General features: G+C 41.6%; 1 protein-coding gene across 11 annotated transcripts in view; it reads left to right on the top strand.

Moving 5' to 3' along the window:
- PPIP5K1 (diphosphoinositol pentakisphosphate kinase 1) overlaps positions 1–11863 on the top strand; it is a 49317-nt gene extending 37454 nt beyond the window's left edge. For 10 of the 11 annotated variants that reach the window (XM_068550540.1, XM_068550524.1, XM_068550512.1 and 7 more), the window contains 2 exons: positions 7209–7322; positions 9962–11863. In XM_068550540.1, coding sequence (XP_068406641.1) covers positions 7209–7322; positions 9962–10911 — 1064 coding nt within the window. In that variant the 3' untranslated portion in view covers positions 10912–11863. Of the gene's footprint in view, positions 1–3164; positions 3225–7208; positions 7323–9961 lie in introns of those variants that run through there. The other variant, XM_068550551.1, reaches the window with a different exon arrangement.
- The last annotated feature ends 1080 nt before the right edge of the window (positions 11864–12943 follow it).

The raw sequence follows: 12943 nt of genomic DNA, 5'->3' as shown, positions 1-12943 counted from the left end.
AAGAGCAAGCAGAAAAGTGTTGGTAATGGCATGAACAAATTAGAATTTTTGTACATTGCTGGGGAAATGTAAAATGGTACAGCCCCGGTGGAAAACAGTTTGACAATTCCTCAAAAAGCTAAATGTAGAGTTACTATCTGACCCAGCAATTCCACTCCCAGGTATATATTCAAAAGAAATGACAACAGGTACTCTAACAAATATTTACACACAAAAGTTTATGGTGACACTATTCACAATAGTCAAAAGGTGGAAACAACTGAAATGTACATGAATGGGTAAACAAAATGTGGTATATACATACAATAGAATGTTACTGAACTATAAAAATGAATGAAGTACTGATATATGTTGCAATATGGATGAACCTCAAAAACATGGCAAGTGAAAGAAACCAGACAGAAAAAGTCACATATTGTATGATTCCATTTATATGAAAGAACTAGAATAGAGACAGAAAGCAAATTGGTGGTTTCCAGGGGTTGAAGGTAGGGTAGAATGAGGAGTGACTTCTTAATGGATATGGGGTTTTCTTTTGGGATGATGAAAATGTTTTGGAACTAGATAAGGTGGCAGTTGCACAACATTGTTGATGTGCTAAATGCCACAGTATTATACACTTTAAGATGGTTAGCTTTATGTTATATGGCTTTCCCTTCAATAATAATAATTAAAAAAAATAAACCATGCAAGTACTAAAAGTAAGCAAGGGTGATGGTGATAAATTCCTTTATCACCTGAAAGTAAGGAGAACCTAATTCTGACTCAAACTCAAATTTGGGAAGCAATAGGAAAAGATTGATAAACTAAGCCATATAAACATTTTTTTGTATGTTGCAAAACCAATAGCAACATCATAAGCAAAGAAAAATTTTTTCTGCAATTTATATCACATATAGGCTTAATCATCCTAAAATAAAGAGAACTTTTACATATCAGAAAGGAAAAGACCAAAAGTGTGACTTTTGAAAAAGGATAGTTTACAAAGAAAGAAATACAGGTGGCTGTTACACATGTGAAATGATGCTCAACCTCGATCATAAGATATATGCAAATTAAAACCACACTGAGGGACTTCCCTGGTGGTGCAGTGGTTAAGAATCCGCCTGCCAATGCAGGGGACACGGGTTTGATCTCTGGTCCTGGAAGATCCCACATGCCACAGAGCAACTAAGCCCATGTGCCACCACTGAGCCTGTGCTCTAGACCCCACGAACCACAACTACTGAACCTGCGTGCCACAACTACTGAAGCCCGTGCTCCGCAACAAGAGAAGTCACCACAACGAGAAGCCCGCACACCACCACAAAGAGTAGCCCCTGCTTGCCGCAACTGGAGAAAACCTGCGTGCAGCAGTGAAGACCCGACACAGCCAAAAATAAATAAATAAATAAAATCTTTTAAAAATTTAAAAATAAATAAATAAAACGACACTGAGATATTGTATCTCACCTATTAGATTGTAAAAAATCCAAAAGTTTGGGCTTCCCTGGTGGCGCAGTGGTTGAGAATCTGCCTGCCAATGCAGGGGACACGGGTTCGAGCCCTGGTCTGGGAGGATCCCACATGCTGCGGAGCAACTAAGACTGTGCGCCACAACTACTGAGCCTGCGCGTCTGGAGCCTGTGCTCCGCAACAAGAGAGGCCACGATAGAGAGAGGCCCGCGCACCGCGATGAAGAGTGGCCCCCGCTTGCCACAACTGGAGAAAGCCCTCGCACAGAAACGAAGACCCAACACAGCCAAAAATAAATAAATAAATAAAAATAAATGTACTAAAAAAAACATGTTAGCTATTAAAAAAAAAAAAAAATCCAAAAGTTTGATAACACATTCTCTTGACAAGTCTGTAACGAGAGAGGCAATTCCATACACTGTTGGTGGGAGTGCAAAATGGTACAACCCCTATGAAGGTAAATTTTGTAATATCTCAGAGAATTACAGATACAGTTACTCTCTTATCTAATAATACAATTTTAGGAATCTATTCTGAAGCTACTGTACACAAAGTTGAAACAACATTTGTATACAGTTATTGTGACATAATTTATGTTGTTTATTTATTATTTTTGGAAACAACCCCAAAGTTCTTCAGTACAAGAGTGGTTGAATAAACAGTGGTATGTCCACTCAAATGAGTACTATGCATCTGTTAAAACTAATGAGGAAGGTCTATGTGTTTTGATATGAAGTAATCTCCAGGATATATTGTTAAGTGGAAAAAAAAAGGTGCAGAATAGTGTTGATAGTATGTTACCTATTCTATAAGGAGGGGAAATAAGGGGAAAATATACATATTTTCAAAAAGAAATGATAAAAGTAAACACCAGAAACTAATAAAAATGTTTACCACTGGAGAGCAATAGGAACGGGGCTGAAGGGCATGAAGAAAAAGCAACTTCCTCTGAATATGCCTTTTTATAAACCTTTGACTTGTGAACCTGTAAATGTTTTTCAAAATATAAGACTAAATCAAAAGAAGCGAATCCTAAAATTGGAAAAAAAAAAAAATGGAAAGAAATTACCCTAACTTTATATCAAAATAGTAACATAATCACACAGGGAAAATAATTTTTCAAATAACTTTGGAATACTGTACTTTGACTGTAAATCCTTTAGTGGAACAAAAAGAAATATAACATAATTTTAATCCTCATTCAGTGGTTTAATTGTTAGTAGTGATATTGATACTATTTTGAAACATATATGTCATATGCGCACACACACATATAATAGAGTAATGCAAATAAGTAATTGTGTTTCTGTTATTAGGAATAAGAATTCTCAAAGTAAGATAAATTAGATACAAATATAAATTCAGAAGATTTTTAAGGTGCTGTAATGTTAAATTTGAATTGAAAATATCAATATGAATTCCATTTTTTAATGCTTTTTCTAATATCATTTATTAGAAAGAGTATCAATGAGCTCCCTTGGCACCTAGATTTTGGTCTCTACATATCATTCCCCACTAAAAGCAACCAGGATTCCATGGTTGGATTCCTGGTCTAGGCTCATGTTTTTTAACCTTTTTTTTGTTTGTTTTCTTTACTAAAATCACACCCCCTCCTACAGAGCCTTTTTAGACTTTTTTCCTCCAATCACTCCCCGCCACCTGAAATTTTAATACCACAGATATACTTTATGTCTGTTTATGTATCGTAGCCATTTGATGGACACAAACCAGTGGAATATCTAAGTTATTTCACTTTCACCAAGAACCAGTTTTATTGAGGATGCATGATCTAGGGCAAGGAAAGCACAAGGTGATCCTGAGTCATGTTGTAACAGAAGCAAGGAAGCAATCAAGCCTGAAGAGGCTCCCACTGACCAGAATTGGAATATTTTAACATTAAAAAGAATAATTTATTGTAATTGATTAAAGTGCACTGAACATGTAAACATCTACAAGCTCATAATGAATCTTACAAAAAAGAGAACAAAAATAAAATAAAATAATAATCATCTGTCACTATTGATGAATACTTTTCACCAACTCTTTCTTCTGAAAACTAATTAAAGGGAAATAAACACTTATCCTTCCTTTTCAGTAAGAACTGCAGTTTAATGTAATCAAATGCCCCAAGTTGAAGAGAGAAAGCTCTTCTTTACAGAAAATATTCCAGCTAATAAATACAGAATTGATAGAATTAGAAAATCACCACTTGACACTCCTAATAAAGTAATTAAGGATCATCAATGGATACTAACACAATTAGGTGAAATGTTGATCAGGTTCCACAGTGCCAAAGGATCACCTCTAATCAGAAGGGGAAAACTTTACAATGGTGAGATCTCATGGGCCCCACTTTAACTTTGTTTGTAAACTTAGCCTTAGTGGGATAATGAGACATTATGTTCCTCCAATATGATGCAATATAAAGTACACAGGATCACCTCTTGAAGTATTCTTGCCAAAGTTATTTATTTATTTATTTATTTATTTATTTAGGCTGTGTTGGGTCTTCATTGCTGCGCACGGGCTTTCTCTAGTTGCAACAAGTGGGGGCTACTCTTCGCTGTGGTGCGCAGGCTTCTCATTGTGGTGGCTTCTATTGTTGTGGAGTACAGGCTGTAGGTGCGTGGGCTCAGTAGTTGTGGCTTGCGGGCTCTAGAGTGTGCAGGCTTCAGTAGTTGTGGTGCACAGGCTTAGTTGCTCCGCGGCGTGAGATCTTCCCAGACCAGGGATCGAACCTGTGTCCCCTGCATTGGATTCTTAACTACTGCACCACCAGGGAAGTCCCAAAGTTATTTAAACTGAATCATTGAACCGGTCAGAATGGCCATCATCAAAAAATCTACAAACGATAAATGCTAGAGAGGGTGTGGAGAAAAGGGAGCCCTCCTACACTGTTGGTAGGAATGCAAACTGGTGCAGCCACTATGGAGAACAGTATGGAGGTTCCTTAAAAAACTAAAATTAGAGCTACCATATGATCCAGCAATCCCAATCCTGGTCATATATCCAGAGAAAACCGTAATTTGAAAAGATACATGCACCCAAATGTTCATAGCAGCACTATTTACTGTAGCCAAGACATGGAACCAACATAGATGTTGATCGACAGATGAATGGATAAAGAAGATGTGGTACATATATACAATGGAATATTACTCAGCCATAAAAAAGAATAAATAATGCCATTTGCAGCAACATGGATGGACCTAGAGATTATCATACTAAGTGAAGTAAGTCAGACAGAGAAAGATAAATATCATATGATATCACTTATATTTTGAATCTAAAATATGATACAAATGAACTTATTTATAAAACAGAAATAGACTCATAGCCATGGAAAACATTTATGGTTACCAAAGGGGAAAGGGGGGAGAGGGATAAATTAGGAATTTGGGATTAACATATACACACTACTACATATAAAATAGATAGCCAACAAGGACCTACTGTATAGCACAGGTAACTATATTCAATATCTTGTAATAATGTATAGTGGAGACAAATCTGAAAAAGAATATATATATACATAACTGAATCACTTTGCCGTACACCTGAAACTAACATTATAAATCAACTATACTTGAATTTTTAAAAAATCATCAAAACCTAAAAAAAAATATTAAAAATGTAAGCATTTGTTTTTACACTAAAAAAAAAGAAAAAAGAAAAAGAACAACACCTCAATCGGACTTCCCTGGTGGTGCAGTGGTTAAGAGTCTGCCTGCCAATGCAGGAGACACGGGTTCAATTCCTGGTCTGGGAAGATCCCACATGCCATGGAGGAACTAAGCCCATGCACCACAACTACTGAGCCTGAGCTCTAGAGCCCGTGAGTCACAACTACAGAGCCCGCATGCCACAACTACTGAAGCCCACGCTCCTAGAGCCCGTGCTCCACAACAAGAGAAGCCACTGCAATGAGAAGCGTGTGCACTGCAGTGAAGACTAGCCCCCACTCGCCGCAACTAGAGCAAGCCTGTGTGCAGCAACAAAGACCCAACGCAGCCAAAAATAAAAAATTTTAAACAAACAAGAAAAAACACCTGAATCATTGAATCAAGTCTTTTGTATCTGTCAGTTTATAGGAAATACAAGGGATAGTGAAACAAGTTAAATGTTTCTGTGAGGAAGCAATCAGACAAATCCAGAGTGTGGAATGTGACATTCTGTGAGACAGCTGGCCTGTTCTTTTCAAAAAGTCACTATGAGGGACTTCCCTGGTGGCACAGTGGTTAAGAATCCACCTGCCAATGTAGGGGACACGGGTTCGATCCCTAGTCCAGAAAGATCCCACACACCACGGAGCAACTAAGCCCATGCGCCACAACTACTGAGCCTGTGCTCTAGAGCCTGCAAGCCACAACTACTGAGCCCATGTGCCACAACTACGGAAGCCTGCATGCCTAGAGCCCATGCTCCACAGCAAGAGAAGCCACCACAATGAGAAGCCCGCACACCGCAACGAAGAGTAGCCCCCGTTCGCCGCAACTAGAGAAAGCCTGCAAGCAGCAACGAAGATCCAACGCAGCCAAAAATAAATAAATAAAATACAAATGAATAAATTTATTTTTTAAAAAAAAGTATGAGAAAAGAATAGGGGGGAGTTCGATTCTAGGTTAACACATTATTGACTGGGGGATTTTTGCAGAAACTAACACCTGTGGCCATAATACATCTCCAGTCAAAAATGTGTTAAAAGAGACTTTGGAGACATAATAAAATGGAATGCATAGTTCATGTTTGGATCTTACTATAAAAGACATTTTGGGAATAATTGGGGGAAATTTGAATATGGATTGGGTACTAAGATGATATTAGGGTATTTTAAGATTTTGTTAAGTTTATTAATGGTGTATGGCTATGTAGGAAAATTCCTTATATTGTAGAAGTGAATACTGAAGTATTTAGAGGTGAAATGTCTCATAATGTTCGTCATTTATTTAAAGAACTTCTGCATGAAGAAATAGATGAAACAAACATGGCAAAATGTTAACATGTTAAATATAGGAGATGAATATATAGGTATTGATTGTACTAGTCTTTCAACTACTTTTTTTTTTTTTTTAAATATATTTATTTATTTTTGGCTGCACTGGGTCTTCGTTGCTGCGAGCGGGCTTTCTCTAGTTGCTGCAAGCGGGCGCTACTCTTCCTTGCGGTGCGCGGGCTCCTCATTGCAGTGGCTTCTCTTGTTGCGGAGCACGGGCTCTAGGAGCATGGGCTTCAGTAGTTGTGCCATTTGGGCTCAGTAGTTGTGGCTCACGGGCTCTAGAGCTCAGGTTCAGTAGTTGTGACACGTGGGCTCAGTTGCTCCGCGGCATGTGGGATCTTCCCGGACCAGGGATGAACCCGTGTCCCCTGCATTGGCAGGTGGATTCTTTCTTTTTCTTTTGGCCACGCAGCATGTGGGATCTTAGTTCCCTGACTAGGGTTTGAACCCGCATCCCCTGCATTGGAAGCACGGCATCTTAACTACTGGACCACCAGGGAAGTCCCAGCAGGCGGATTCTTAACCACTGCACCACCAGGGAAGTCCCTCAACTACTTTTTAAAAAATATGTTTGACAATATTCACAATATAAAGTTTAAAATATTAAAAATGGTTTGTATGAAGGGTCCCTAGGAAATGCTACTTCTCAGCCTGCGGAAGTGTAAGTTGGTTTTCACTTATTTTGAGAACCTGTGGTTCTTGAATTCTTCCTCATAGCCTTTTTTTTTTCTTCCCTCTCTCTCCCTCACCCGTCCAGCCCTCTTTGACTCTATGCACAGCAACCAGACCTCTGATAGCCCGTTTTCTCCACCTCGCACTCTTCATTCACCTACCCTGCAACTCCGGCAGCGCTCTGAAAAGCCCCCTTGGTGTAAGTAATTGTTTTGGAACTGCCTAGAGAAGGCCAAGAGGGAATGGAGGGATTGGTGAATAAGAGACTCGTCGCAGGAGGGAAACAAAGATGAGGGTTGAAGGACCAGGAGTAACCAGGCAGGGAAGCAGTTGCACTTGCTGTTTCCAAGATGAAGGGCGGATCTGTTTATTCTCTCTCATCCGTCGCCTCTGTCCTCCATGTCCCCTCTATCTCCTTGGAGGGGCTCCTAAATGATAGTGGCCCAGAGGGTCCTTTAGGGAAGAAAAGATGAAGGCTGCATTCTCCTCAAGTCCCCATTTGGTCTCTACAGCTTTCTCAAGTAAAAATGACTTGGGAGGAAACCTGGATACATAGAAAAGCTGGGAATAAGAAACTAGAATCTGCTACTACTTTCTACCTGTCCCTTCTCTCAAGTTGTCTGTTCTCATTTGTTAGTTCAAGTTCAGGTGCTGCTTTTTCCCATCTCTTCTTTATAATCTCTAGCCTACCACTATTTACCCTTGGTAACAGTGTGAACAGTGGAGCCACAAGGAGTTCTTAGGGTAATTGTAGAGGGGGAGAGATACCAGTGGTGACCAGACAGGGGATAAGGCCCAGAGACACTGGCAATGGAAGAATCCTTTCCTTATTCGTCCTACCTCCAGGGACTATCTAAAATCAAACATTATTTTAATTGGATAGAACTGAAGCAAAGATTCATACTTTTAGCACTGGGGTAAACAGTTGTAGAATTTTTCCCTTCTTCTAGCACCCTCTATGCAGAAGAAACTTTCCTTCCTGACACCAAGAATTCTTCCCCTGAATTTCAGATTATCCTATACTTACCTTGCCATTGGTCCTTTTACCTCTGTCCAATAGTGTTTATAGGTTCTGTGCCCTAGAAATCTTATCTTTCTTCAACTTCTGTTTCTGTCTGAACTCTTTGATTTGTCTGAATCAAACTACTAGCTGAATATTAAGGCTACTTCTATCCTTGGGTAAACTCAGCTTACACCTTTTTTCTTCTTTTTTAAATCTCAGTACCAGATGCATAGCCTCACTGATAAACATTTTCTTTAGGGTCTGTCTGTCTGCCCTAAATAGGCCTTGTTGGCCCCAAACCACATTCCTCTTTTTTTCTTTTTTTTTTTCTGCTTGAAGCATGCCTCATATGATCTTTTACAGCAGTGGTCCCCAACCTTTTTGGTATCAGGGACTGGTTTCGTGGAAGACAGTTTTTCCACGGACCAGTGGGGAGGGGCATGGTTCAGGCGGTAATGCGAGTGATAGGGAGCGATGGCAAGCGGCAGGCAGATGAAGCTTCGCTCGGTAGCCCACCACTCACCTGCTGTGCGGCCTGGTTCCTAACAGGCCTCGGACAGGGGGCTGGGGACCCCTGCTTTACAGAAAAGAGATAGCTGGCATTCCTTAAACTCAATGACTGTTGGAGCCTTTGCAGACTCAGGTTTACCAGCTTCCCTGGTTCTCATTGATGACAAGCTATTCAGGTGTCCCCTATTTCCAAAATCTTATCATTATTGATATCAGAGTGCTTTAAAGCTACAGTACCATCAATTAATATGATATTTACAAAGGGAAAAGTAGATTAGTCCCCTACTAGAGATTAATGAAGAGGTAGAAGTTGGGATAGGAGTTGTCCCACAGTGTAACTGAAGACTCTAAGGCCTTCATTTACTACTGTCAAGATCTAAGAAATTAGTTTTTATATTTTATATGTATATAATATCCATAAGCCTGTAACACTGTATGTCCCAAGACTTAGAGGGTCTTAACCCAGGATCTGTGGATGGATTTCAGGGTAAAGTCTATGAACCCCAGGAATTATATGTAAAGATGAGGGGGAATGTCCATATGTACATTTTCCTGGGAAGATAGTCCATGACTTTCATTAGAATTTCAAAGGGGGTCAGTGACCTCCAGAAAGGTTAATTAAGAACTGCTGCCATTAAAAAAAAAAAAAAAAAAAAGAACTGCCGCTATTTAGAGATTTCATGGCAGTCTTCCATCTTTGAGTAAATCATTTTCCTTCTTATTATTCTGATTCACAAAGTTTTTCTGCATTTTCCTGCTTACTTGTCTCTTGGGCAGTAAATAAAGGTTACCTCTGCCCCAGAAATGTGCTTTAAAGAAATAATTCTTAACAAAAGATACACATCAGATTTAACTGGGAGTGTTTCAACATCCCACACCTTTACCCTAAATCTAGAATTAGAATCTCTGGAGATGGAACCTGGAAATATGTATTTTTTTAAAATTTCCCATAATTTTGGTATGTAACCCTAATTATGAACCCCTGGTATGAAGTGTTCATATGCCTCCAAAGTAAGAATGAGGGGCCATGGGAATTTGGAGTTGGAATGGGGGTACATTTATGAAAGAACTGGATGAAGTGGGCCTCAGCACTCTCTCCTGAAGTCTTAGATGTCCCTTAGTGCCCCTCCTGTAGTACACCTTAGGCCAGAGCAACAGTTCCTGGGCTAAGCTAACTTAGGAGTCTCTGCATAACTTAAGAAGAATTCAGACCCTCTTTCCCGAAGACATGAGTAATATAGGCCATCTGTTCTGGCATTTGAACTACATACATAGAGCCTACTCTTCCAGCTCTTCTGACTTGGTCTCCTGACTTTGCTTTGCAGACAGCAGTGGCCCTTCCAGCACTGTGTCCAGTGCTGGTCCTTCCTCCCCTACTGCAGTGGATGGTAACTGCCATTTTGGCTTCAGTGATCACCCCTCCCTAAATTCACATGTGACTGAAGAACATCAAGGCCTTGGGCTGCTCCAGGAGAGCATTGGGAATGGAGCACAAGAGCTCCCCATAGAAAGGGAGCAAGAACCTTTTGAACGAAACCAGTCCCCACAGGAACCACCCGTGGAAACCAGCCAGCCATGCCAGAAGGTTGCTGAGGAGGTCAGCCAACCATGCCAGGACATCCCTGAAGGGGTCAGCCAGCCATGCCAGGAAGTCCCTGACATCAGCCAACCATGCAAGGAGAAACATGATGATGTTAACCAGACATGCCAGGAGGTCCCTCAGATCAGCCAACCATGCCAGAATGCCAGCCAACTGTACCAGAAGGTCTCTGAGGAAGCTTGCGAGCTTTGCCAGGAGAACTCTGAGGAGGTCAACCAGCCACGCCAGGGGGTCCCTGTGGAGGTTGGCAGGCTGGTCCATGGGTTCCCTGTAGGGGTTGGTGGCCTGGCCCAGGAAATCCTTGTGGAAGTCGGCAAACCAGCCCAAGAGATCCCTGAGGAGCTCAGCCAGCCATGCCAGGAATTCTCTGGGGACATTGGCAGGCTGGCCCAAGAGGCTTCTGCAATCATTTTGTTGTCTCAGGACATCCCAGAGGTTGATAAACCATCCCAAGAGTTCCCTGGGGAGGGTGATCTGTATGTCCAGGAGGTCCCAGAGGAGGTGAACCAGCAGCAGTCCTATGTGGTCCCTGAGTTGATTGACCAGCTGTCTGGAGAGGATGTTCCTCAAGTCCAGTATCCATCTAGCAATGCAAACCCTCAGAGCCAGTCTCTAGCCCGTGACCAGAACTCACCCCTTCCACCAGCCACATGTGATGAATCATTTTCTCATTAGTGGTGTCACACTATACCAGACATTTGAGCTAGCAAATTTTTCTGTTGGCTAACTCACCTGCCAGCATTAAGGCCTTGGATCTCACCAGAGGTGTCTGAGGAAGCAGTCCTCTTGGCATGAAGCATACCTGTGCCAGAGCTGGGCTTGGGGAGGAGCCAACTTCATGTTAAAGCAGCTGTTGACTTCTCACCCAGCCATTAGACTTGAATACGATTTCCTTCAAGAGGTAAATGGGTCTATCATTACCTAACTTTCTCTGATCATCCCAGGAAATCCCAGATTGGTAAAGGAACTGCCACTTAACTGCTGAAGACAACATCTGGGGGTAGCAAGTGCAAAAGGGGACTCCAAGGTCTCTACTTTTCCAGAAAATATTCACAACTTTTCAAGGTACCCTTAGACCATATGTGCATTCAGGGGACTCTTGTCTTTGTTAGTATCCTCAGGTGGGCTCAGGATGGCTGTCTGAAATGTCTGGGAAAAAAGAGTTCCTTTCCCAAACAAATATCCATCATGGCCACAAATTTTTAGATTGGGCTTATGGATGTTTCCATATCATCCCCAGGTGCCCTCTCTGCCCTAGTCCTGTTCCTCTGGGCAATAGCTCTAGGGAAAAATAAGTATTAGATTGCTGTGAAAATTTCTGAGTAACTACTTAAAATGCTCTGGGGGTTCTTGGCCAGTCTGTAAAGCTGGGCCTCCTTTTGTTGTGGGACTGTATGGCTTAGGAGATATTGTAGTAGAGAAAAATCAGGTTCTATTTTAAGCAATCAGCAGAGATCAGTATTGTACAGACATGAGCAAAGATTATATATATATTTCTGTAGTCGAGCCAGGGACAGACTGGCCAAAGACCAAATACTCCAGGGTCCCCATAGGATTTGTCCTCATATCATTGTGTCTTTAAGGCCAGGTGTGATTATGAAGCTTTTCCCAAAGATCTGGGGATGGGGATGGGGATGGGGGTGAGTAGGAGGGGTAATGTGGTCATTGGAGTTGGGGGCCGGAACATTATGAGTGCTCAATAAATATAAAATAGTGAGAATAGTCAACCATAATAATGATGGTGATGATGTCCTTGTGAATTCAAGAATGAATGACTGGGGACTTCCCTGGCGGCGCAGTGGTTAAGACTCCGTGCTCCCAGTGCAGGGGGCCGGGGTTCAATCCCTGGTCAGGGAACTAGATCCCACATGCATGCTGCAACTAAGAGTTCGCATGCCACAACTAAGGAGGCTGCCGGCCACAACTAAGGAGCACATGTGCCACAACTAAGGAGTCTGCAAGCCACAACTAAGACCTGGCACAACCAAATAAATAAATATTAAAAAAAAAAAAAGAATGAATGACTGTAGGTCAGTCATGTCTGTGACTGAATTAATCTGAACCAGTCAAAAGCCATGGTAGTTGAGCAGGAATGGACCTTAAAAATTTGGAGATTAAGCATTCCAGGAGGTCCCTATGGCAATCAGCCTACAATCCCAAAATTTCTTAAATAAGTAGTGTTACCAGGAAGAGAGGTTCTATCTCTGTGAAGCACCAAAGGGTACAGTGACTTCTCACCAGATCGTTGGAATCACCCTCTTAATTTTTAACTCTGATGCTTGGGAGTGAGTGTCAGGAGTTGATATAAACGGGTTATGCTTTCTTTACCCCCTTGACGTCTTTGCACTGGGAAAGCCTAGAACACTAGGAGGGCTGGAATATCCCCCTCCGCATGTATTCACATTCACAACTTGGCCTTTCCTGACATACCCAGGACTATAAAGGGTTTCACTGCAGAGGAAAATCCAACATTTTATAATACTTCCTGGAAATCCTGACTGCACAGGTGAAAGCTGTTTACAACCTCAATAGGCTCTGGATCTCTTAGGGCCCCTCAATTCCTTACCTCTTTGGTGTTCTCCTATGCAAGGTATCTGATGCTGGTTATTCGGTCCTTACCTCTTGACCCCATGGTATGCAGTTCCCCTTCCCAGGAGGCCCCCTGCCTCTCTTTCCTCCCCCAAACCAAATGTATGCCCCCACCCTC

This window comes from Eschrichtius robustus, chromosome 1 (assembly GCF_028021215.1).
Source record: "Eschrichtius robustus isolate mEscRob2 chromosome 1, mEscRob2.pri, whole genome shotgun sequence".
Lineage (NCBI taxonomy): Eukaryota > Metazoa > Chordata > Mammalia > Artiodactyla > Eschrichtiidae > Eschrichtius > Eschrichtius robustus.
This window is presented reverse-complemented; position numbering and strand designations above follow the sequence as displayed.